The 25,576-nt window shown below is 59.4% G+C and overlaps 1 protein-coding gene and 1 pseudogene across 4 annotated transcripts in view; both read right to left on the bottom strand.

Moving 5' to 3' along the window:
• Positions 1–382: 382 nt before the first annotated feature.
• LOC116750646 lies at positions 383–2,831 on the bottom strand (annotated as a pseudogene).
• ADGRL1 (adhesion G protein-coupled receptor L1) overlaps positions 2,587–25,576 on the bottom strand; it is a 44,803-nt gene continuing 21,813 nt past the window's right edge. The window contains exons 4-24 of one of the 4 annotated variants that reach the window (XM_032626641.1): positions 22,367–22,476; positions 18,668–18,682; positions 14,144–14,944; positions 12,979–13,293; positions 12,088–12,191; positions 11,619–11,804; positions 11,249–11,287; positions 10,896–11,079; positions 10,590–10,712; positions 9,848–10,062; positions 9,382–9,552; positions 8,757–8,966; positions 8,443–8,663; positions 8,162–8,228; positions 7,674–7,765; positions 6,843–7,011; positions 5,420–5,548; positions 5,137–5,233; positions 4,915–5,043; positions 4,759–4,776; positions 2,587–4,283 (exon numbers count right to left, since the gene is read on the bottom strand). In XM_032626641.1, the coding sequence (XP_032482532.1) occupies positions 3,541–4,283; positions 4,759–4,776; positions 4,915–5,043; positions 5,137–5,233; positions 5,420–5,548; positions 6,843–7,011; positions 7,674–7,765; positions 8,162–8,228; positions 8,443–8,663; positions 8,757–8,966; positions 9,382–9,552; positions 9,848–10,062; positions 10,590–10,712; positions 10,896–11,079; positions 11,249–11,287; positions 11,619–11,804; positions 12,088–12,191; positions 12,979–13,293; positions 14,144–14,944; positions 18,668–18,682; positions 22,367–22,476 (4,138 nt within the window). In that variant the 3' untranslated portion in view covers positions 2,587–3,540. Of the gene's footprint in view, positions 4,284–4,758; positions 4,777–4,914; positions 5,044–5,136; positions 5,234–5,419; positions 5,549–6,842; positions 7,012–7,673; positions 7,766–8,161; positions 8,229–8,442; positions 8,664–8,756; positions 8,967–9,381; positions 9,553–9,847; positions 10,063–10,589; positions 10,713–10,895; positions 11,080–11,248; positions 11,288–11,618; positions 11,805–12,087; positions 12,192–12,978; positions 13,294–14,143; positions 14,945–16,103; positions 16,189–18,667; positions 18,683–22,366; positions 22,477–25,576 lie in introns of all 4 variants that reach the window. The other 3 variants (XM_032626644.1, XM_032626642.1, XM_032626643.1) reach the window with 3 other exon arrangements.

The raw sequence follows: 25,576 nt of genomic DNA, 5'->3' as shown, positions 1-25,576 counted from the left end.
TAATATAGCCTGTGGACCGAAGTCCAGGCTGAGAAGGGCTTGAGGCGCAACATGGCACAGTGGCCTGGCCCACAGACTTGGATGTGCATCCAGGTGCTGTAAGCCTCAGTTTCTCCATCTGTAAAATGGAGCTCGAATAACCTCCGCCCAGAGCATTTATGAGGATTCAGAAAGAAACTGCACCTGCATTGCCTAGCAGGCCCTTGAACCTACCAAGTTCTATAAACATTAATGATTCTGTGACTCACCAGTCCTCTGCTGTGGGTTCTAAATGCGGCAGTGCAGGTTCCTCACTCGGTCACAGCCTCACGGGGATGCTCCGTGCAGATCCACTCACCTGTTTCTTGCCTCCCCCCGCAAATGAGTCACGCTACTCTTGTCATTCCAAGAAATCTTAATTTCTTTATTGTTTGATTTTTTTTTGACTCAACAATTTTTTTAAACTTTTTTTTCTGAAACGTTCTTGTTGTTATGAGCTTTTTGTTTTGTTCTCGTTAAATGCACTCGACCCAAAATTGGTTTGGCATATCGAAAAGACCAAGGAGGGACTGGGGCATGGGAGAAGAGGGAGGAGGCCCAAATGGACAGAGAGAAATTGCGGGTAAGAGAAGGGGAACACAGAGACAGTGAGAAAGACACAGGGAAAGAGGTGGAGACACAGAGAAAAAGGCAAGGAAAACCAAAACCAAAGCCAAAAAACCCCCACCAAACCCAGAGAAAAATAACAAGATTTGAAAGCAAATGAATTCAGGAGCCCAAGAAAGGGAGTAGGAGAGGAAACCAAGACCCTTCCTTCTTTATACCGTCCCAGCTGGAGTGGGGGCATCAAGGCACCAGGTCTGGTTGGGGTGGGGGGGCACCTGGGCTCTCGGGGTAGCTTTGTGCTGGACTGCAGTGGTTTCCAGCCCTACCAGGGGGCCGTGCCACACAACTCTGAGGCCTGGGAATCCACCTTGGTGATTCTGGCTGGAATGGGAACCAAGGGACCCGCTGTACCCTCTCTCTCCCTTTGACTGTCAGAGTCTGGAGAGATAAAAGGAGGACTGGGCAGGGGAGAGGACGCAGGAGTTCCCCTGGGAACTCCCCCACCCCACCCTCTCTTCCAGACCTCTTTGCTGGTCAGAGGCATTCTATGACTCTAGCTGGGCTGATGCCTGGGCCGGGTCCACTCTTCCATCTACCCTTGTCTCCCACCATCTCTAGCCACCCCTCCCCAAAGAGGAGTTCCTGGCCTAGTGAAGCCAAGGAAAGCCACGGAGCTGTCTCCTGCCCTCCTCACAGAGCCATCTGCGCAAGACCGTTCCTATCCTTACTTCACCTGCCCGTCCAGACTCACCCATGGTCTGGTGAAACGGGTTAAAACTCCCTACCAGAAAACAGATGGAACCCACCTTTACCTTCTCCCCACACCTGTCCCCCCATGTGGGACAAACCACCATCTTTGGGTCTGGCCTCTTCTCCCCTATAACTGATGGGGACAAGCCAGCCCTAGCTCCTCAGGAGAAGGGAGGGGCTTTTTAGCAGCAAAAAGGGTCCCTCCAGCCACCTATCTGTCCCTTTCCCCCAGTTCCTCCCTGGAGTTCCTCCCCATTAACCCAAAGTTCATGGCAGCGGCAGGCTGAGACCCGAAGATGTTTGAAAACTCATGGCACTTGTGAGAAAAGAGGGAGGGACAAAAGAGATGAGGGGTCAGAGCAGAGGTGGAGGGCCACCCCTGGGGAAATGGCAAATGACAGGGCTGGGCTAGTATGGCAGTGGGACTATGCTACCCCCAAAGAATTGGGGGGGGGGTGTTGCTGGGAAGGCCAGGGTGACAGACTGGAGAGGGGACTGGGAGAGGTACTCAGGAGACATCCCAAGCCTGGAGCTTCTAGCATCTGCAGGTCTGGGGTTGAGCCCTCTGAACATGGGTGTCCTGACCCCAGCCAGGCCCTGGTACCTGGCTTTGTCTCCCCTGCGGGGGCGTGTTGGGTAGGGAAGGCAGTCTCTCACCCCTCGCCTCCCCACCCCGTGAAGGAGAACCACCTCACCGCCCCCAGCCCCCAGCCCCCCCTCCTCAGTCATCTGTCAAACCCTGCTGCCCTCATTTTCCTTCCCCTCTCAACCTCTCTAGGCGGGAAATCGGCCCCTTCCTCCCAGGCCGAGTCCCAGAAGCAATGTACAAGAAGCAGGAACTCCAAGGGACAGCGCAGCCACCTTGGCAAAAGCATCTTTGGGTGTGAGGGTGCCTCCCCTGGGCCAGTGGGGAGGGGAAGGGGAGACAGGCCCCAAGTCCTGGGGCAGGCAGTGAGGTACACGCCCCAGGAGGGCTGACTGATGCCAGGGAGAGGCGGATCAGGGAAGGGTGCCGGAAAGGAAACGGGTTCTTTGTTTCGATGTTGCTTCTAGATTTTGTTTTCTGTCTCTGGATTGTAAAAAGCTGCTCTGGCGGCCCGCCCACCCGGCTGGGGATGCACACGTACACAGAGAAGTCCTGGCTGCCAGGGCCCGGCGGCACAGCTCTGCTCCGGAGAAATCCCGGGCTGGCCGGGCCGCAGGCTCCTGGTGGCTTCAAGTGATGAGATTTTCTTTCTTTCTTTTTTTGTCTTTTTTTTTTTTTTTTTTTTTTTCCTTTTCCATTTCATTGAAATATTTACAGCAATGGGGACGGAGGAAGAGGAGAGAGGGAAGGGGTAAGAGGGCCCCCTAGGGAAAGATCCAAGCCCAGGACCCACTCCCCAGGGAGATCCAGACCCAAAATCTGCTCCCCATAGCCAAGCCCACAGGACTGGGAACTGCTCACATATGGCCACCCCTGTGGGCTGGGGGCCCTGCGGGGAGTTGTGCTTCATCAGGAGTCGCCCCAAGGGAGGGGGTCATTGGGTGCACTCAAGGAGGGCTGAGGGGGCAGGCTTGCTGGGAAGGCTGGGACGAAGAGCAGAGAGAAGGAGCTTCGGAGAAAGGTCCACCTTTAAACCACCAGCCACAACCGCCCATTCCTCTTGCCCTGGGGCTTTCTCCCCGCTAGGGCTCTCTCCCCGGTCAGAGGCCCCAGTCTCCGTGGAGCAGGGAACTGTAGTGCAGAGGAACCTGTCCATCTGTCCTGTCCCCACTGCTCCATCCTGGTGCAACTGGCAGCACTCTGGCTGCAAAGAGAGGAGCAGCTGACGGGTTCCATCCAGCAGGGCCTTTGACCCAGGGAAACCAGAGCCCTCACTTCCCTCCAGGGAGTAGGATGAGTAGGGGGTGGGAGGGGGAAGTCAAGAGTGGGCTGCACCCTTCCAATCTCTCCTTCCTCACTCCCCTGGGGACCTCCTGGTTCCTCACTGCACTTGCCCCAAATTGAGCTGGTGCACACGGCTGGTGGGAAACCCTGTCTGTGAACCCTGCACCTCGGGCCCCCAGAGCAGAGCCCCCAAGGGGCCTGGAGGGCCCATGGCAAAGGGGCACCTGGAGAGAGTGGCCCAGCAGCCAGTCTCCATCAGCCTCCCTCTGCCATCAGAGCCCTACCCAGGGTTCAGTCCCCGGCCTGGGACACCAGCCCCTGGTCCGTGAGGTCCCTCAGAGACTGGTAACCAGTTGCATCTGCCCATCCCCATCGGGCCCTGGCCCCTCGAGGCCTGGGGCTGCCAGGTAGCCCTCGTGGCTGGGCCGCCGCACCTGGTAGTAGCCCTGCAGGGGGTTCCGGGCCACCAGGGCCGGCGGGCGCGAGGTGTAGTAGATTTCGGGGGGGCCAGGGGGTGCAGGTGGGGGTGGGGGCAGAGCCTCACTGGGCCCCTCGGGGCTGCTGTCCGGGTAGGAGGGCGAGTCCCGCAGGTTGGCCCCGCTGGCGTAGAGGGAGTCCCGGCCCGGAGGGGAGGAGAGGGGCCGGCTGGTGGCCCCGTCCTCCGCTGTGCAGCTCTCCGACTCGTCCAGATCGCTCTGGTACAGCACCGACTGGGCCCGGGGCAGCAGCAGTGGCTCCTCCAGGGCCTTGTAGAGAAGTTCGATCTCTGCCCGGTCAGCACCCCCAGGCCCGCCTGCCTCTTCCTCGCCGCTGCCCCCTGGCACTGGCGGCACGGGGGGCTCAGGCGGTGGAGGGCCCCTGGCTCCGCTGCTACCACCCCGAAGGTTGTTGTGCACCAGCTCCGAGATGATCATCTTCTCGAAGGCGGCAGCGTCGGCCAGGTTCCGGCCTCGAGGTGGCTCGGGGGCCCCATCCCCTGGAGGGAAGTCCCCGCTTCGCAAGGAGTAACTGTTGTTGAAGTTGCCATTGAGGGGCAGCGTGTCCATGCCGCAGGCTTCTCGGCCTCCCAAGGGGTGCTCTGCAGGCAGAAGGGAGCTGCTCAGAAGGAGAGCCGGGCAGTGAGAGGGGCACAGGCCACGTGGACGGGGGTGCCTGCTTTCACCTGGCTTTCCCTGGGTTCACCCCTGCCCCTGGGGACTGGGGTCTTGTATTCCCTCTCTTCCTCACTGGCAGTGAGGACACCAGCTCAGCAGAAGACTAGTGGAGGTACGTGTGGGGACCAGTTCCCCCAGGGTCCCCTCGCAGCTGGGGGCTTAGAGTCTCAGCAGTATGAGGAGATCTGGATGACCAGATCCCTTTCCAACGCTCTGTCCCCCCCATCACCTTCATTCCCCACCTAACGCGACACCCTCCAGCCAGCTGCCAAGCCAGAGACTGTGTGTGTGTGTCGGGGGGCACTCGCGTTCTTCTCTCTAAGTTAGGCCATTTGAGGAGGCCACTGTCACCTTCCCCTCCCGGCCTTGGAAATGTTACCAGGAAACAGTCCCACTTACTGGGTTCCCGGTAGCTCCCTGCAGGTGCCGGCCAGGAGGGAAAAGAGAGAAGGAGAGAGCGGGTTCAGGATGCCAAGTCTCGGCTCCAGTTCAGGAGGCACAAGGATGCCACCTGACCTGGGCTGTCACCCGCTCCTGGCACCACAGTGCTCTCACCTGGGGAGTTGAAGACGGCGGGTGAGGAAGGGTTGAAGCCCACCGACTCGGCAATGAGAGTGTTGTAGGGGCTGGTGCCCCCACGGGGCTGCAGCACGGGGTTGGTCAGCAGATGGTTCCCCATGGTACCTGCCCAGAAGGTCAGAGGTCACAAGGCGGCCAGGAGACCCGGGCTCGGGAATCTTGAGGGACTGAAGCCGGGGGTGAGGGATCCAGTCTCACCTCGGTTCAGGGTGGGTGTGCTGTTGATGTCGCCCGCCATGAAAGAGGATTCCGTCTGTTTCCTCACGGTGTCATTCCACATCCTCCGGATTCGGCTCTGGGGACACAGCTCAGACGTGAGGGGGCCCTTGGGCCGCCCACCCTCCACGATCTTTCTGAGACCACTTGCCTGATGAGCACCACCAGGGACCTGGGCAGAGAACTGCCCTGCCTCTTGGGCTCTCGGTTCCAACACTCAGCCCCAGGGAGCCCTGCCTGGCGCCCCAGCCCCCGGCCTGGATACCTGGGTCCCCGTGTAGTAGCGGGTGTTGCTCCGTATAGCTGAGGTCTTGAGTGAGCCGTGAGCGCCCCCGGGCGGGGAGCGAATGCAGCAGTAGGAGTGACGCAGGCACTTGCTGTACTCCTTATGCACCTGGGGGGGTGAGGAGGACAGGCAGTAGGTGCCCCCGCCTTGGGGGTCCAGTGGCCAAGCTGCTGGTGGGGATCAGAGGCCCCACTGTCTCCTGTCTCCCAACAGCCAGCCAAGAAGGCTCTCTTCTCACTCAGGCCCATCCTCCTTTCTCCACCCCCACCAATAATTTCTCATCCATTCATTCACTCAACAGATCTTTAATGAGCATCCTCTATACGCCAGGCGTGGTTTAGGCCCCGAGGACAGACACAAATCAGACCCAAAGCCCTACTTCTCAGAGCTGGTATTTTCTAGCAGACAGAGACTGAACACGGGTGAAACATCAGTACGTTATGTAGGGCGTCTGATGGTGTGAGGTGCTGCCGAGAACCATGGCCGCGAGTTAGGCAGTGCTGTCGGTGGGGGTCGGGGGCACGATTTCAAAAAGATCAGGGGAGGCCTCACTAAGGAGACATTTCGGCAAAGACCTAAAAGAAATAAGGCAGTGGGCCCTGTGGATATGCGGGGAGGGGCAGGGGGCAAGCCCTGGGGAGGGTCCATGTCTAGGTGTCTGAGGGAGCAGAAGACAGAGCATGGCTGGAGGGAAGGGAAGAGAAGGGGAAGCCCAGGTTGGACCGTATGGGCCTGGGGGCCTCTGTAAGGATGTCACTGTGTGTCCGATGAGGACCATGGGACAGTTTTGAGCGGAACAGTCAACCTTGCACCCAAGACTTGTGATCACTGCCTCCTTCTTCCCCTCCTTAGCCTTACCCACCTCACTGTCCCCTAAGACCAGTAACAGTCTGACCGGGCCTCCCCACTGCCTTCAGGATATGAATCTACAAACGCCTTGGCTCAGTCTCCCTGGCTTTAGTCTTGAGTCTACTGCCCGTACACCCTTCTCCACATTCTTCTGCTTCTGTTATCTCCTTAATTTATTCTTTTTTTAAGATTCAGACTGCAACACACTTTATTTTAAAAAGAAACTTCCCATCACCACAAAATTCACATTTTATCCCACAACTATTGAAGTCGGAAATGTTCCGTCTGGGTGGCACCCAGAGTCATCTCCCTCCCCGTGCTTGACTTGTGCCCTGCACCCTGGGGAGGGTCCATCAACCATGTCCCTGCCCTGTGCTCTCCCAACTCCCCAAATCTGCCTTGCTTTCTCGTTCCTCTAGGCCCCTGTATCTTGCTCTTTTCCAGAACCCTCTGCACCCCTGCCTAAATCCTCCCTGTGAGCCTGTGCTTCCCTCCAGGCAGACACAGGTCCCGCTACAGAAGGCAGGCACCTGGTCCCTTCCCTGGACCTCACCTTCTTCTGTAAGGCGCAGTGAAAGACGAAGATGAAGACCCCCTGGAAGGCGTTGAAGGTGGTGAAGAGATAGGCCATGACCACCGACTCCTTATTGATGAAGAGGAGGCCGAAAGCCCAGGTGAGGCCCAGTAGGAAGAGCAGCGCAATGGCCCCCAGGGCCCAGGATCTGGGGAGAGGTGGAGAGGGAACAGGGACATCAAAGTCCCTGCCAGCAGAGATGCCTCCCCCAGAGCCCTGCTGCGTGTCCCTCTTTGAGCAGGCCTGGACGCTGCCCTGGGATGAGCAGGCCTGCCCAGTGACACTTTCACCCAAGCTGACCCTGAGGGGCAGGCAGAGGTCAGGGGTCAGGGCTCTGTGAATGGCCAGTCATTCTCCTGCATCCTTCATCCTTTTGGCCATATTTCCAGACCTTTAAACTACCTTTTGCTGCCTATCTGTCTTTAAGTTGCCCTGAAATGGACTTTTTTTTTTTTTTTTTGCCGAGTCGCATGGCTGGTGGGATCTTTAGTTCCCCGACCAGGGACTGAACCTGTGCCCTTGGCAGTGAAAGTGCAGAGTCCTAACCACTGGACCGCCAGGGAATTCCCTAGACTCACTTTTTGAACTCAGTCTCACCCTTAGCAATTATGTGCCTAAAACCACGGCTGGATGTGCTAATACCATGTTTTCTAATACTTGTTAAATAGATACGTAACAAACACAGTAAAACACCATCTTTGTCCTTAAAATCACAGTATGTGACACCAGAGGCGAGAACACCACCGTTTAGGAAACGCTGGGAGAGGCCTGGAAAGTCCCAGGGCATGGGTGGGGCGAGGGGGTGCTCACTTAATGTTGTCGAGGCGACTGGAATCGGGCTTGAGCACGGATGAGCTCCGGATCATCTTGTGCAGAGTCACCATGAGGAACACCAGGTTCACCTGGGGGCGGGACAAGGGGAGGGGCTGGGCCAGGGTCCCTCTGCCTCCTAGCGTCAGCTCCTGGCCAAGTCTCAGCCACGACCCCCCTTCTTCAGGGTCCCCTCTGCTGCTGTACCTGCCCCCAGGTGCCTGCCTACTGGTGTAACTGTTAATGTGGCTTCGGGGCCGGGGGGGCAGGGCCCGTGGCCTGACACAGAGCAGGGGCTCAAATCACAGCTCCTGGAAGGATGGACCTCAGTGCTGGAGCTCTACAGGCCCACTCTGCTCTCGTTTTCTTAGTTGGCTGCTCAGTTCTGATGCTTTTCAAGGGCTTGGGGAGAATGGGGGCCTTGGGGTCAGAGCTAGGCTGGATGAAGGACAGAGACTCAGTACTGGGGGTACTGCCTTCCAACTTACCACGATAACAAAGGAGACAGGCCCAATGAAGCTCCAGATGAAATAATTGTCCACTCGGAGCCAGCAGCTGTGGAGGAAGCAGGGCCGGGGTATTGAGAGGTGGGGGCCGGGGGGGCAGGCTCTTCCCTCCCTCTGACTCAAGGAGCCCAGGGACTCTGCTGGCTGCGGCCTCGGGGCTCAGGAGAAGGGAGGCCAGTGCCCTGAGGGTCCTGGCCCAAGGGATGCTGCTGAGCAGGGAGCCAGCAAGGGGGAGAGACTCGGGGGGTGAAGGGGGCACTCACGCCTTCTCGGTGCCGTAGCTGCGGTAGTCGATGGCGGCTGCGATGCCCACCACCAGGGCTGGGAAGCAGTACCCGCCCAGGTAGTAGTATTTGGTGCGGGAGTACTCGCTCTCAAACACCTCCACCAGCAGCAGGTAGAGGTGCACGCCCTCCAGGCAGAGCCAGGAGAAGGCAGCCAGGAAGAAGTAGTGCAGCAAGCCAGCGAAGATGGGGCAGGCAATCTAGAGAGTGGGGAGCACCACAGGTGAGGGGCTGCCCCGGCCGGCCAGTGTCGTCTCTCCCCCCATCCTCTCCTGCCCTGGAGTCCTGCTCACCTCATACTGAGTCTTGTCTATCCCAACCAGGAAGAGCAGCTCGGCCAGGAAGAGGTTGATGCACAGGTTCTTGTGGATGGTGTTTCGGTCAGTCTGCAGTCCCCGCAGGAAGCAGAAAGTGGAGATACAGATTGCCAGGCAGACCAGGGAGATGACGATGCCCACCCAGGTGATGACCGACAGCAGCAGCTCGTTGATGCGGCCCTGGTACTGGGGGAAGGAGCAGGGGGCGTACTTAGCGCCTCTGGTCTTGCACGTGGCCAGGGCTCAGCTTAGGTGCCAGCTACGGGCAAGGCCGTGGGCCACGAGCACCACTGGTGCAGCCCACCTGGCCTTCTGCCCCCCTGGCCAACTTGCCGGCCCCCACTTCCTCATGCTCTGGAAGGCTCGTGGAGAGATGACAAAGGTGACACCAACGTGCTTCTCCAGAGTGCCTTGGGAGAAGGTGGGACCGTGACCAAAGAGAACCAGACGTGTGGCCTCATGCCCCGGACAAGACTCAGGCCCCCCATGCCCACGAAGCTGGCCTTCCCCGGCACCGCCCATGCAGCACTTTCTATGATGCCATGCAAAGCCGGGCCAGAAAGTGGGCCCGCCCGGAGGAGCGGAGTGCTGGCCAGCTTACGATCTCGCGGTGAGCCATGAGCACGGCAAAGTTGGTGAGGTGGCTGCAGGCGCACGTGGTGTGGGTCTTGTTGGACTCCACCAGGCGGCAGCCCTGGGTTGACCAGTAGCCCAGCATGGAACGCTCCGAGTAGTTCCAGAAGGAGCAGTTGGCATTGAAGTGGTTCTTGGCCTGTTGTGTGGTGGTGACCGGGGGGTCAGATCCGGGGAGTCCCACCCCAGCCCGCACACCCGGCTATGGGGATAGTGACAAGCAGGAGATGAGTGCCTGGGGCTTTGGGCTCCAGGTGACAGTCTGAGACCTCTGGGGACAAAACGGCCCAAGCTGCTGAGGTGGGGGCTGAGGCCCCAGGGAGGGGTTGTAACTTGCTCTTGGGGTGGGTGAACACACAGTAGGGGGGCATACACAGCCAGGGACAATGGAGGATGCTGGGACCCTCACGGAGGGAGGGGGCACCTCAGCTCACCTCCAGGTGGGCCACAGTGAAGATGACAGGGTCCATGAGGAAAACTCGGCTGGACTCCTTGTTGATGGATGCTGCGATGACCTGGGAGTTCACCACCAGGGAGGCGCCCCCCAGGCCCCCCACGCCCGCTTCACCTGCCAGCTTCACCGTGGCATTCTCGGTGGACAGAAAGAGGCCCAGGTTGTTGTAGAGGATGAAGACAACCTTGACCACTCCTGGGGAGAATGGGTACAGCAGGGTGTGTTGTCAGCCCCTGGCTGGTGTGCAGCTCCACCACGCTGGCCGCCAGGACCTCTGAAGCCAGACAGGCTGCAGCCCAGGCAAGTGGGGCTCTGGGAGCCCTTCTGTGGGACCACTGCTCAGTTATAGGCAGTTTTCAACGGCAGGGCAGTGGGCCGGGATACACAGGCTGGGTCCCCGGCCCACCTCTCACTTACTGTGTAACGCTGAGCAAATCCCTAACCTCTCTGGACCTTAATCTCAAACGGCACAATCCTCCCTGAACTGCCACTGCACCGGAGTGAGCCCTACAAACTACAAAGTGTGCTTGGTTCTGTGGGGCTTCGGGGGGGGGGGGTCTCCACGAATCCCCTGAAATGTTAACACTAGCTTGAATGAAGGACACCTCTGTGTGTCGCCATGGGTCCCAACCTCCTTTCAGGTTCTTCAATCCGATAAAAGCTAAGAACCGCCGTCCTCCACGAGAGGAGCAGGGGTGCCAGCACGGGGCTCGGGCACTGACCGTTGCGGCTGTTCTGCTTGATGGTGTTGGCGGACAGCTGGATGGAGTTCTCGCTCGGGTACTCCTGGGGGAACACCAGCTCTTGCACTTGACCCTCTGTGTTCAGGACTGTGACCTCGAGGACTGTGGGGACAGGGGACGGCAGGGCACACAAGGTTGGGGGTCTGTCCACAGTTCAGAGGCCCGGGCTGTGGCAAGAGGCCCAAGGTCGAGGGCCAGGGTATCCCCCATGGTCTCCAGGCCGAGTGGGCCCCCACCGTTCAAGATTTGCGCCCGATCTTGCCCTAGCGCGATTGTAGCACTCACCCACGTTCTGCTTGGCAGCCAGGAAGCGGGCAGGCTCCCTGACATTGTCGGCCAGCAGGAAGGCGCCCTCCTCTAGGACGTCCAGGAGCATGGTGGCCGTGTGCACCTGCTCGGTGGCATTCATGTCCTTCCAGGACTCAAGAGCCTCTGGCCGCAGCAGGTTGTCCACCGTCTCCACCACGGCCTGCAACGGTGCGGGGGCAGCTCCGTGATTCCCCCTACATCCTCCAGTTCCCTGGGCTGGGCTCTGCGCCCCCTTCTCCGAAACTCCATCCCCAGCGCCACCTGGGGCCTGCCCAGGAGTGACAAGGGCTGCCCCACCCCCTCGGCCAGCAGGAGCCCTTGAGCCTCACCTTGATATAGTCCTTACAGGTTCTCTCTCGCTTGTGCATCTGGGGAAAGAGATGGAAGTGCTCTCAGGGCTGGTCTCCCAGCCCCACTCCTCTGACCCCGACACTCATGTCTGGGCCCCAGGGAGCTTGCTCTTCTGCCTCTGCTACTGACCTGGGGCTAGGCCATGAGCGAGAACCATTCCTAAGGGAGCCCACACCCCCAGGACCGTCCAGGGCAGTTCAGGAGGGAGCCCCAGTAGACCTGGGGTCTGTCCTTCCTCCTTCTCCCATCACCATGGGTGGCAGCCCAGCTCCGCGGTAACAGGCCGGCTATCTCCTAAGTTCCCAGGGCAGTGCCCCCTGCCCTGCTGGCCCTGCTGCCAGGCTCTACCTTGTTGTAGTTCTTGCCAGCTGACTCGCGCTCGATGGGCCGCAGGGCCTGCAGCTGGGCATCCAGGATGTCCAGCAGTTGCTCCATCAGCTTCACAGAGGAGGACACATCACCCGCATAGATGGAGCCCCGGGTGTGGCGGGCCAGCTCGCTGGCAATGTTGGCTGCGTTCTCCCCGCTCTTGATCTGTGTGAGGCGGGAGTGGGATGCCCCGGCTCTGTCAGGGACCATTTTGCTTCCCTCTTCACGCGCCCAGCCTGCTCAGCCCCTCTCATCCCTCTCTCTGCTGCCCCTTCTCCGTCTGCCTTCTCCCTCCCCATCTATCTCTGCTCCCTCTGCAGGCCAGGGAGTGGACCCCTGCTTGTCTCCCCAGTTGTTCCATTGCCCCCACTGTGCCCTGTGCCCGGGCACCCAGGGCCTGCTGTGTGAGCACGTGCGCCTGACTGGGAGGGGCAGCTTCTGCTGGTACCTTCTGGGCCACCTGGTTGACCCAGGGGGAGGTGCAGTTGCTGAGGTCAGGGCCCCGGGGGTTCCAGAGCCCCAGGGCTGGTAGACACTGGAAGGAGGCAATTCCTGTAGGGACAGACACACAGGAACAGAGAAGGGAGCCACAGGGAAGGAGAGAAGGATGGGCCAAAGCAGGGAGAAAGGAGATGACAGAGAGAGGGGGACGAGTGGGTGAGAAGAGAGGTGAGGGGAACACGGAAGACCAGACATGAAGCAGGCCGGACAGTCAAGAGAGGTGTCACTCTGAGGTGACATAAGCCACTCCTTCTTCCCCTAAACCCTCCCTCTGGGCTCCTCTTCCGTCTTTGCCTACCACAGTTGGAACCTTCTAGCAAAGCTCGCCTTGGAAGGCCCCCCCCCCCCCCCCCCCCCCCCGCCCCGCGCTCCGAAGCCTCTTCTGACCCTCCCCTTGGGATCCCTACAGCATGCGGTCTGGCTCCACCCTCTCTGGCACTTCAGCTGCTGTGTCCTGTCACCAGCTGCTCCCGGGCCTGTTCCATTTCAGTCTGAAGCCAGGACTCAAGTTACCTCCCGTGGGCTCCCTGCAGGGTCCACCCAGCGCTTTGCACATGGCGGGTGCTTAGTATTGCAGGAGGGGACGGGGGCCGAGGCGTGGGGCACTAACTGAGCTGCTGCTGTGTCCTGGGAGCTCTGCTGGGCTCTGGGGACACAGCTGCAGACATCAGGCGTGACCCCTGCATGAAACCCACACTCTGCCAGGGGAGATGGACAGGTAAGTGCATCTATGTTGAGCTGAGTTAAGGGCATGTCCCCTGTCCCTTCCCTGGCCAGACCCAGCAGTGGCCATTCCCCGAGCCAGCTGCAGCGGAGGTAACCTCGGCTCTGCACTCACCTCGAGTCCCCTTGGGGCAGGGCCTCTCCACCAGCATGCCCTGCTGGGTGGCCGGCCACTGGACCCGCCGCACCTCTCGAGGTTCACAGAAGAGTTCCGGGGACACGTGCAGATTGGGGGCGGGGGGCCGCCGGGTGCTGGGGGCGGGGGCAGTGGCTGGAGGTAGGTCAGGTCCCAGCTGGTTGATGGCACCCACGGGGTGCGTGGTGAGGGGCGCCCGGCGGAGTGGGGTGGTGGCCGCAGGCGAGGCTGTGCTGGTCAGGGGTGTGGGCCGGGCCGTGGTGGTCGTGCTGAGGGGTGGCGAAGTGGCTGGGCCTGGAAGGGAGAGGGGATATGAGATGGGGTTACCCCCACGCTTCAGGCCTATTGAAAGATATCCTGGTCCCCACTAGGTCTGGGAGAGCTCCCCTGGCCCCTGTCTGCCCACAGAGGTCCCTCGTACCCCTGGGACCATCTGAAGCATTGGAAGGTGGCAAAAATTCACTCATTTGTACTTTGAAGTCTGAGAGAGCAACCACAGAAGACGGGCCAGGAAGGAGGTGTCTGGAGGCTGTTGTACACAGCCACCTCCCATCCTCATTCTACTCTTACTCCGGTCTCTCTGACCTGGCCACGTCCCTTCCCTCTGGGGGCCTCAGCTCCTCCTTTTGGATTAGATGGGACTCCCTGGAGCCGTGGGGCTGCTCAGAGCTGGTTTGGGGCAGCTGAGGGGGCAGAATGAGACTGTGGAGGGGCCCCCAATCCTGGCCAACATCGGCGGCTCGGCTTTGCTGTTTTACTGATACTGGGCTTCCACCCAAGATTTTGGTTGAAGAGGTTCCAGGGCTCAAAATGCACAGGCCTCTAGGAGACATAGCGCAGCTTGGTTAGGAGCCCAGAGTCCTTGGTCCAAATCCTCAAATGAGCAAGCTAATCCCATACTCACCCAGTGCTTGGGTTTCCTCATCTGTAAAACGGGGCAATAATAAGCCCCCTCTCCTAGGCTGCGAGGGTCAGAGGAGTTAATTGCGTGCTTAGAACAGCCTCTGTCACATTGCCATGTCACACTGCCATTGCCTCCAGGGCTCCCCCGAACCCACCTCCAGGCCCCCTAAGATGTCACAGAGTGCACCCCCCGACCCTGGGACCTAGGGGGCGTTTGGGAGCGAACTTGAGCTGTCCTCACCAGCACTGGGGTCGGGTGGCCCGAACTCCAGGCTATAGCGCACCACGAAATAGTTGTTCCAGACATACAGCTGGTTGTCACGAGGGTTATAGTCAACGGAAGAGACGAACTGGTAGGGGTTGGGGAAGGCCAGGCTGACGGGCTCCTCGCGGTTGGCGTTGGTGTTGAAGGCGTAGTCCACGCGGTTGCCGGCCGCCTCGCTGTCGTCATCCACGTACACGGAACGCAGCACGTAGAGGACACCACACACCATGAAGGCGTTGGACGCCGAGCGCTTGTCGTAGCCGGTCTCCCACGTGCCCTCGAAGCGCAGCGTGTAGGGGTTGAGCTGGCTCACCACCAGCCGCCCGTTGTTGCCCTCGGTGGCGTAGATGACCCACAGCCCGTTCTCGTCCACGGCCAGGTCGATGTCGGTCTTGCCCCCCCAGCGGTAGGGCGAGGTATCGTGGTAATTGGCCGTGTTGATGACCGTCTCCCCGCTCTTGATGCGCGTGCGCAGGTCGTACTTGACGATGTTGCGCGTGCGCTCCTTGTTGTAGAAGACGGCGCCATCATAGACCACGAAGCCAGTGCCATCCACACGGTTGGGCAGGCGGTAGGTGGTGGTGTGGCGTGCCGCCACGTAGTCCTCCCACGAGGCGTACTCGGTCAGCGTGTCCGTGCGGTAGGGGATCCAGGGCATGACGTAGATGCGGTCACCCGCCTGCAGTGGGTCCTTGCACCATGCGCCAGACTGGTGCTCCGACTCGTGTGTCGAGGTGGGGTCCAGCACCTTCTGCAGAGTCCCTGGGCACACGAAGACTGGGCCAGGTGGGTGGGCGGGGAGGACACGGGGGAGAGGAGCAGGGGCAAAGGAGGGGGAGAGAGAGAGGCAAGTTGGTCACGCGGCCGGGGTGGGGGGTGCCAGGCTGTCCCCTCCTGCTGCTGCAGTCACGGTTGCTTGGTAGGGCTGGTGATGGGAAGGGGGTTTGCGGGCTGGGACCCCTGCCCCGCCCAGCTGCCCCTCTCCCTGGAGATATCAACCCTGGAGGCCATTAAGAGCAGGGTTAGTGGTGGGAGGTAGTGCCCCTCTTTCCTTCCCTGGCTGCTAGAGACCCCACAGGCTGGGGATAAGGGGTTTGGCAAGAGGCATCCCAGAGACGATCTCATGTGCCTTAAGCAGGAGTGGAAAGATTTCCTCACTGCAGCCACTGGTGGCTTTGAGGTTCCAGGGACTCAGGGCCCTGCCCCTTCGCCATCATCTGCGCCCCTATGGAAGAGCTAGGGGTCAAGGGTCCCATCCTTCACCAACCACACCAGGACACAGCTTTTTTTTTTTTAACTCCATTTTCTTCCTCCTGCAAAAACTGCAAGGCAGAGTGATGGTTCCGTACCCACTGTGGGTGGGTGTCAGGAGCGCACTTCTATTCCAGGGTGGGAGCGGCACCCGAGGTTCCTGATGCAGCCTGTGGCAGCCCCCACCCCCAGTACCCATGAAATCAGTAGCTGAGGAAGGGTATTCGGAAAAGTCCAGCCCCTCCTGAGGGTGCCCAGCCCTGCCCCAGCCGGCAGGGTCTCTCATGGGGTTTATTCAGCAGCAGACACTGACACTGGTGCACAGGGGTGAGGGGGAGAACTTGGGGAGGGAGAGGACTCCCGGGAGAGTTGGGTGGGGGGGGGGGAGGAGAGCTGTGTGGAGGGAAGAGAGACAAGGTGGTGGTGGTGGGGCTCGGCGAGGTCCTGGCTCCAAGGGAGGCACACTGGAGAGCACCTGGGAAGAAAGGGTTAGTGCTGGCGAGGAGAGAGGGGGGTGAGCAGAGAATTCACTCCAAGGCCCAGGCCCGACTGAGGGTCCCTTGGGGGGGCAGTCCCAGGTCCAGCTCAGAAGGGGCAAGGGAGGGAACCAGGTGCTAGGATAAAGACCCAGCCCGCCCCCAGCAGGCCCCGCCCCCCCACCTCCCCTGCCCTGACCCCGATTTACCTGCAACCATCCCCGGCTCGGGAGGAGGGACCAAGGCAGCGCTGATGTCAGAAAGGTGGGGGGCCCCGCCCCACCCCCCCATTCCCTGAAAAGGAGGAAAACCTCAACTGCATCTCGTTGGCCACCAATAGCCTGCCCCCCCTGCCCCGTCACGTCCCAGCGCCGCCTACTCCTAGCCTCCCCTTACTGACCGGGTGGGGGGTCTGGACTTTCAGTGTGGCCAGGCTCCCCTCCTCCTCCTGTAGAGGTGATGTCCCTCCATCCAGGACGGCTGGGGCCCTCCCTCTCACCTCCCTGCTAGCAGAACCCACGGACAGGCCAGGGTGAGAGTTTGTAGTGAATTCTCTGCTCCTGCTTGGTCTGTCACCAAAGCAGCTGGCCCCGAGGGGACAGGGAGGGCTGGGACTTGGTGCCGGCTTGGGGGGCGGGGGCTTGGTCCCAGTGGTTAGAGGGGCTTGGACACTTCTCATTCCCCCACTTCCAGCCTCATTCTTCAGGAGGCTCAGGTGGGTGGGTGCGGAGATCCAGCCCTCCCTTCACAGCAGCAGGGGGACATTTTGACCCAAGGGTCTCCAGGCACAAAGCAGCCAGGAGCATGCCCTGTTTTAGGAGGGGGAGGGGAGCTTGGGGCTCCACCATCTCCCTGTCCCCAATGCCCTGAGGGGTTGGCCTGCACCTTCTGTTCAGCACACTGGCCTCTGCCCTTTTCCCCTGTCCCTCTGGGTCTCCCCTCTCCCCAAGCTAGGTCCCCCGCCAGCTTTGTGACGACTGAGCAGATGTGCTTGTGTGTGTGGGGGGGGCGGGGAGGGCAGTGGGAGGTCTCAGAGCCTAGCCTGGTCGGCAGGGCATGGCGGAGGAAAACGTGGTTGGAGGTTACCCTGGGGAAGGGGGAGAAGATGAGGAAGGGTCTGCCTGGGGCCTTTGCCAGCAAGGACCCCTCCCCAGCACCAAGCTCCCAATACCTCCTCTGCCCTCCAGCCTCCTCCCACCCGCCCTTTGAAGAGAAAAGATCCCAGGCTGCCGTATCCAAACCACCACCGGGCCTGCAAGAAGAGTGTCTGGTGCTGAGTGGGAGAGAGACTCCAGGAGAAAGAGAGGGAGAGAGTGGAAGGGTGCAGTGAGGGGCAGGGCAGTGGGCTGGTTGCCCAGGCCTCTGTGAGATGGGGGAAGGGACAAGGGGGAGGGGAGCAGCTCGGAGGGACCCCGCCCCACCTCCTTCAAAGGGGATGCTCCATCGACCACCGTAATTTCAAGGCAGAAGTGATCCTGAAAGGTCATCCCTTCCTTCCATGGCCCCTGCTGCCTGCCTCAGAGCTGCAAATTTCCCAAAACTTCCAGGGGAGGAAGTGACCATCCCCAAGAGCCCAGGCCTGCAGCTGCAGCCCTGCCCGACTCCACTAACGGACAGCTCTGCCCCCTATGGAGTTCTACCCAGCCCCCGCTGGAGGTTTCACCCCCAAGAAATTATGGTGCTCGTGGAAGTCCCCAGACCCAGCCTATACCTCCCCCGCCCCCCTCTCCCTGGTCCTCTAACCACAACAGCCCAGAAGAAACCCTGACTGCAGCTTCGCAAGTATTTCAGAACCAGAGAAAATGCTCCCCCGCCCCTCACTCCCCCAACCTTGAGGCCCGCCCCCACCCCCTCGTCCCGATTTGGCAGGCTGCCCTCCCCGGGCTGGGGACAGCTTATACCCCTCCCCAGGGCTGGGCCCCCCCGCTGGTGGAGGACAGGGGTTGGGACTGGGGGAAACTGGTACTCCATGCTCCAAAACAGCTCTGGGCCTTGGAAACGCCAAACCAGAAGGAACTGAAGCCGCCAGGAGCCAGAGAGAGAGAGAGAGAGAGAGAGAGAGAGAGAGAGAGAGAGAGAGAGAGAGAGAGAGAGAGAGAGGAGGAATCTGCTCCCCAAAAGGAAAACAAAGGTGTCCCCTCCACCCTGCCTCCCCGAACCCCGAAACATGTTACAAAAGCGGGGGGCAGGAGGAAGAGAGGAGAGAGACGGCTCACCCGGTGCCCTTCACCCCTGGTCGGGAGCCAGGGAAGGGGGTCCCTCCCTCCCCACCCGCCCTGGATGCTTACACACTTCTCCTGAAGGAGGCAAAAGAAGTATGAGAGAAGGCCAGGTCCCCCGTCCCCCCCCCCCCCCCCCCCCCCCCCCGGCCCCGCAAGGGCCAGGGACTAGGAAGGTGGGCCGGGGGGGGGGGGGGGGGGGGGGGGAGGCTTGGAGGGAGAGAGAGAGAGAGGAGGGAGGGAGGGAGGGGGAGGGAGAGAGAGAGAGAGAGAGAGAGAGAGAGAGAGAGAGAGAGAGAGAGAGAGAGCAGAGAGAGAGACGGAAGATCCTGCCCAGGCTCAGAGAGGAGCTTCCTCAGGTGTCTGGAGGGTGGAGTCACCCGGCTGCACCAGGGCTTGCCCCATCAGGGGGACACTGGGGTGGGGAATAGCGACTGGACCAAGTTTGGGGTGGGGGGAGAAGAAGGGGCCGGAGGGGAGGGTGGGTCACATAAGTATGGTGCAGGTAAAACAAAGTCTGAGTTAGGGGTTAGCATTGGTAACAGTGCGTTTACCTTTCTGCTCCACTTCTACTTTAAGCATCGGAAGAGAGAGAGAAAACAAATTGAAAAAAAAAATGTGCAAGAAAAAAAGAGAAAAAAAAAAAGATTAAATTGCTTTCGTTTCTTTTCTGGCAACACGCCCCCTTTTCCTTTCTTTCCTCACTCCTGGTTCCCCAACCCCGAAGGTAGCATCAGCCCCCGCCCCCAAGTCCTTTCCTTCAGGGAGGGTGTCAGGGAGACAGTCACAGGGAGGGGAGACACATGGGAGGACAGAGACCAAGAGAGACGAGGGGTGGGGGGGGAGGGGGGTGTACAGGCAGGCATGGGGGCAGAGCCCTCAGATGGGAAGGGGCACCCTCAGTGCAGTGGGGACTGGGGAGGGGAGCCCCAGCTGGGAGGCGGCTCCGCTTAGGGGGGCACCAGGCAGGGATGGTGGGGAGGGTAAAGGAATTACTTAGATTCCCCTTCAGCCCGGCCTGCTGCCCTCCTGCTAGAACCAGGGGCCCAGGGGAGGGGGTTCAGTGCCTCCTGGGGCCTGGTAGCCTCGCGAGAGAGAACACATTGGACTCCTTCCCCTTCTGTGCTGGCCTTGCAAGACTCCAGCTGAGTTTCCCCAAACCCTCAGAACCCCAAACAAGCCAACACACAGAGAGGGTGGCAGCATCAGACACAGAATGACGGAGAAGCAGACAGGCAGAGCCCCCTGGGCCTCAAAGAGCCTGGTGGGGGAGACAGAGGCAGAGAGGGAAGAGGCTGGGGTGGGGGGACATCACAGATGGGGCAGGACAGCAGGTGGGGCACAGACACGCTCCCACACTCCCCCGGGGCAAGCCCGAGGCTCAGTTTCTCTGCCCAGCTCCCCACTGGGGGCCCAGGAGCCGGGAGCTCCCCAGCCCGCTGTTGGGATGGGCGGGCGGCACCTGGGGGAGGAAGGGGGCATGGTTAGACTGTGCTCAGCTGCAAGGCAAATCCAGTGTTAGTCGGGCCTGTCCGGTATGTGTGTGTGGCAGGGAGCCCTGCACACCCACTGCTCCCTTCCCACGGTAGCCCCTGCACCCACCCCTGACCAGCACTGGGGTCACCCCAGCTTCTGAAGCCCAGGGCAAGATGGCTGCCCAGGGCACTCCCCCTCCAGGCTCTGTGTCCCTGACCCCTTAGGAACCTCTGACCAGGGCCTCGCTCTCCTGCCACCTCTCTGGAGGAGCAGTGTTTGGCTCCCTTCCCAGCGCCTCATCCAGGGCCTGGTACGCAGGAGGTGCTCAGAGAAACTCTGGGGGATGAGTGAGTGCCTGGCTTCCCTGTTCTGCGGCGTGGCTTCCATCACCCTTGTAACACCAGCCCTCTTCTTCTGGGACCGGGAGTTAGCTCAGCCCCCCCAAGACACATCCTTCATGTCTGTGAGTACGAGTGCGTGTATGCGTGTGTGCCCCTGACTCTCCCAGGGCTCAGGCTAGCTCTCTCCCATCAGACTGGGGGCTGCCCATCCCCTGAGCCCTCCTGCTCTCTGAGGGTCATGCCCTCCCACCCACACTTGGAGGTTTGGCTCCAGGAGGTCTCTAAGCCCCTCTCCTCCCCACACCCTCTAACTTTTTTCCTGCTCCTTTCCCTGCACGGTATCCACTTCGGATGCCACTTGGATCAGGGGATTTTTTTTTTTTTTTCCTGCCCTTTATCTTACCTGCCTCGGGAGAAATTGGGTTTGTCATCTGTTGTTAGTTTTATTTTTGATTACCGATAGCAAGGATAATAATTGGTAAAAATCACGATGAGGAGTCACAAGAAAAGCAACAACTCCCGAGTGCCCAGCGCTTACTCCGTGCCAGGAACCGCGCTAAGCACCTCTCGGGCAGCCTTTCGAGAACCCTGTCTATAGAGGGGGAAAGAGGACCAGTGAAGTGAAGCAACACGGCTGGGGCTCCCTGGCTATCAAAAGCAGGCACCGTTTCCCTCACATCTATGGCTGACGGTGCACAAGGAGCTTTTACCCACGTTCTCTGTACTCCGGGCAACACCTCAGGGAAGGTGTTTGATTCCCCTCCCACCATTAGAGAGGAAGGTGTAGGTTCAGCTGGATCGAAAGGGCACCCAAACCATTACTGAGCACATCCTGAACCAGGCTTGGGCCTGGGCGCTGGGGGGGTGAAGATGAGGCCTCTACCCTGGAGGAGTTTACATCCAGCACTCTGTCACCAGGAGCAGCCCCTGCGGCCAGCCCTGGGTTAGGCGCTTCGCACACATGATCTCCTGGACTTTCGCCTCCTTCTGCAGCGGCCCAGAGAAATTAAGTCATTTGCTCAAGTTTCAGAGCCAGAAAACCCAAGGGCCGGGGCCGAGCCTCGAACCCAGCCTGATTTCCCCACTGTGCTACGCTCCCCAACTCCTGCCCCTCTTCCCTGCTGCCCCAGCCATGGGGCTGGGCGGTGTCCCCAGTGCTGTGGGGAGGCTTCAAGGATCAGATGGGCGTCCCTCTCAGGCAGTGGCTGGAGGCCTTGGTCGCTGAAAGGAAAGGGTGAGGAGTAAAAGAAGAAGGTTATGGAAGCACATAAGCTGTCCCGTCTCCCGCAGCACGTCTGCAGTCACCTGCGAGGAGAAATCAAAGGTTGGGGGGAGGGTGAAGGCTGGGGTGGGAGGGGAGAGGAGGGAGAATCACAGGGCCTCCTGCGCCCCCGCCCCTACCCCCTCACACTCAGACACCCTGGTGGCCCTGCCTCCTCCCGCCTCTGCCCGGAGGCCCTACCTCCAGGTTGCCTACATGAAGCTGGGGGTGCAGGGGAGGGGATGGATGATGGCGGAAAGGGAGGGAAGAGTAAGGGCTGGAAAGAAGGGCCACGTTAAGGGTGGGGTGCTGAGGAGGAGAGACCCTGTCATTGTTTGCTCCCCTTGGCCAGGTGCAAGAATGGCAGGCCCCTGGCTCCCCAGATCACCTTTCTCAGGCTTCCTGGTGCCACCCTCAGTCCAACATGGTGGCACTTCCTTTGCAGACAGGAAGTACTACTGTGGTAATGGGCAAACAAACCAAGAGTTAGGAATCTGTGGAAGATGCCCCTAGCCCTTCACACCTGATCTGCCACCAGGCCTCAGAGGGTGGTCTGCCTCTGTATGAGTACAGAGTCCAGCTTCCAGGACTGGGAAGGGGCAGGACTGGGGGCACGTGAGGGGTGAGGGGGACAAGAGAAAGGAAAGGGAACTCAGAGAAAGGGGGGTGAATGAGAGGGAAGAGCAGGTGTGTAAGAGGGGGTCACGAAGGGAAGGGGTGAGAGAAGAGGAGGGAGGCAGAGGAATTAGAGGGCAGCGAGGTCAAGGTCCAGGGAGAGGAGAGGAGAGATATAAGTGTGCCAAGTGGAGTACATGGGTGTGGCCTTGGAGTGTATAAATAAGCCCAAGGGCATGTGAAGAAGCAGGGTGAGCAGGCCAGAGTAACAAGAGTTGCAGAAGGTGCCCAGTGGATGGGGACAGAGTCTATGAGGATGGGGGTGTGGGTGGGGCAGACACCAGTGTGGACAAGGGTGTCTGGGTGAAGAGAATGTGTGAGGGAGGGAGCAGGCCCAGCTGTCCCCCGTGTGCCTGGCCCCGACTTGGCCCTGTGTGTGTGTGTGTGTGTGTGTGTGTGTGTGTGTGTGTGTGCGCGCGCGTGCGCTCAAGGTGTCTCCTCCTCACTCACTTCTGGAAGGGGGAAGGGCCCGCGTCCGCATGAGGAACAAGATGACTCACTGTAGGGGACACAGTCGTACTGCACCTCCAGGTACTTGTAGGTCCCGGGACAGGGATCGGGAAAGGCGTCGGAGCCAGCGACCACCACACACTGGGTGCGGTTGTTACACCTGTGGAGGAGAGACGGGGAGCTGGCAAAAGACAGGCCTGGAACTGGGTGGGGGGTGGGGCAGGGTCAGGAGAGGAATGGACAACCCCAGATTGGGAAGGAACTGTGGAGACCACGCCAGGGACCTTGTGTGGGCATTGTTTTCTGTTTCCTGCCTGCTCTCTCCTACCAGATAGGATTCTTCTGTTTCTAAGCCCTGGCATGGCATGAAGCTTAGGGCTGGGCCAGAGGGGTGGCCCCGTAAACTGCTTCCCCAGCCACACTTCATCACTTTCATCCTGAGTGTCACCAGTGCCATTATGTCCTTTTTTTTGTTTTTTTTCCTATATTGACCATAAAGCCCCCACTTTGTTCACAGAAGAGTAAGATGTGAAGCCATACACGCAAGGTGGTGTCTTTGCAAAGATGCTATTAATGAAATGCTCACGGTGTTTGCCTGTGTCCACCTCAGACCATGTCTTGACATGTCCTACCCTTTGGACAGCGCTGCTGTGAGGCTCTGCAGTCAGGACAGGGGAAGAATCTTCACCTCATGCTGAAGCCATCCTTGGTTCCCCATGGGGAACACCCCCGAGTCCCTGTCAACTTCTCAGGAGGCTGGCTACCATGTAACAGGAGGCCTAGTTAATGACAACAAAAGATGTTTCTTGCTGCCTGTTCCCACGGTCAAGGTCTCCGTTTCCCTGGAGCAGGCCAAGTCTTGGCTGGGCAGAACGGTGACTTGACTGTGGGTGTGTTCAAGTGGTTTGGGGGAGCTTCCTGACAGGTACAGGGCAGAGGGGGCTCCTGTGTCTTCCCTTCAGTCCTGCCCTTAACCAATGAGTGCTTAACTCACGAGGATCTGCTTATACCCACCCACCTCAACCCCCTTCTTTAAAAATATAACACTGACCTCATAAGGTTAAACAGAGACTTAGTTACCTATGACCCAGAGAACTAGTTATATTCCCCAAAGTGCTTTCACCTGCTGTAACACTGCAGGTGTATTCTTGTATGAATTCTTGTATACGAATGTTCATAGCAGCATCATTTACACAATCACCAAAAGGTGGAACCAACCCATCGACAAATGAGTGGATAGACAAAACACGGTACATCCATACAATAGAATATTATTCAGCCGTAAAAAGGGAGGAAGCTCTAATACACACTACAATGTGGACGAGCCTTGAAAACATCACGCTCAGTGAAAGAAGCCAGCCACAGAAGCCACGTATTTTATGGTTCTATTTATATGAAATGTCCAAAACAGGCAAATTCAGAGACGGAAAGTAGATTAGGGTTGCCAGGAACTCGGGGGAGGGCGGGGAATGGGGAGTGACTGCTAAGGGCAACGGAGTTTCCTTTTGAGGTGATGAAAATGTTCTGGAACTAGACGGAGGCAGAGGTTGCATAGTATCGTGAATGTAATTAATGCCACTGAATTGTTCACTTTAAAATGGTGAATTTTATCTTATGTGGACTTCACCTCCGTTAAAGATGAAAACAAAAGGAAAAACACAAAAACGCTGGCTTTCCAGCTGGAGACTGCATGTCCCAGCCTCCCGTGCAGCTGGGAGGAAGTGCCCAGGAGGAAGTGCCCGTAACTGAGTTCTGGCCCAGGAGGTGGGAGTGGGGGTGGGGTGGGTTGCAGCGCTGAGACAGAGAGAAGCGGGTGCTGAGGGCCTTTCCAATTCTGATCTTGTTCAGGTCACTGTATTTATTCTGGGGGGGGGTCTCCGTCAGAGTAGTGGAGCTGGACCCTAACTAATAGAAAGAGCCTCCAGGTGTGAAGACAGTGGAGCAGTGGTCTTATCACAATCCCTCAGCCCCCGTGACCACCCTGCTCAGTGTCACCCCTCTAGGACTGAGACCCCACGAGCGTCGGAACTGGGTCAGTCGCTGTGCTAGGTACTTGGGAACGTGGCGGAGAACATCACTGACCCTGAGGCCGGTGCTGAGTGAAGTGGGCAGGGAGAATTTGGAGGCAGGAGGTAGGAGGAGAGAGAGGCTGGACTGGGACTGTCCATGCAGGGGTGTCGGGAGATGGGAAGCGGGGAAGAGGGACAAGATTGCTGGAGGGGAATGGAGGTTTGATTTTTTCCTTTTTTTTTCTTTTTGCTGCTCTGTGCAGCTTGTGGGATCTTAGTTTCCCGACCAGGGATTGAACCCAGACCCTCGGCAGTGAGAGAGCACAGTCCTAACCCCCGGACCGCCAGAGAATTCCCGGAATGGATGTTCGAGAGAGAAACAGTGGGAGGGAGGGGATGAAGCGGTTCTGGCCTGGCCCACCCACCTGATCACGCCAGTCTCCTGCCCAAAACTCTCGGGAGGCTTTCAGTGACCCCACCCAGTGACATACTCTAGAATCCCCAAGGAGCTGTAGAGCTGGCCCCAGGCCTCCTTCCCTTTTCCAGTTTTATGCTCAGAATCCTGGAGTGAACCCTGCATTCTCTCAGGCGTTTGGCAAAAATTCAGTGAGCGCCTGTGGTGTATCTGGCTGTGGACACAGCGGTGACAGACAAAACTCCCTTTCCCCGTGGGGCTAACAGCCTAGTGAGGGAAGACATAAAAAAGACACGATAAAGAGGCGAAATAGCCAATGGGACTGTGGATGGAAGTCAGGACTAGGAAAGAAAGAGAGAACGCAGGGAAGGGGCTGGGAAGTGGCAGGGGCGGGGGCCGGGTTGCTGTGATTTTAGAGGGTGGTCAGGCAGGCCTCGCTGAGAGGTTAGTTAGGTAAAAACAAAAAATCCCTGGGGCTTCCCTGGTGGCGTAGTGGTTGAGAGTCCGCCTGCCGATGCAGGGGACACGGGTTCGTGCCCCGGTCCGGGAAGATCCCACATGCCGCGGAGCGGCTGGGCCCGTGAGCCATGGCCGCTGAGCCTGCGCGTCCGGAGCCTGTGCTCCGTAATGGGAGAGGCCACAACAGTGAGAGGCCCGCGTACCATAAAAAAAAAAAAAAATCCCTGAGTATGGAGAGGGAGGGGCCATGCGGGTGTTGGGGAACAGCATTCCTGGCAGGGGGAACAGCCAGTGCAAAGGCCCTGAGGGAGCCCTTAGTGGAAGATGCCTGATGGGTGTAAGGAGTGGGCCAGGTAACTGAAGCCCAGCGAGTGAGG

The sequence above is a fragment of the Phocoena sinus genome, chromosome 3, assembly GCF_008692025.1.
Source record: "Phocoena sinus isolate mPhoSin1 chromosome 3, mPhoSin1.pri, whole genome shotgun sequence".
Taxonomy (NCBI): domain Eukaryota; kingdom Metazoa; phylum Chordata; class Mammalia; order Artiodactyla; family Phocoenidae; genus Phocoena; species Phocoena sinus.
Note: the sequence above shows the minus strand (reverse complement) of the source record. Positions and strands in the feature narration are given on the sequence as shown.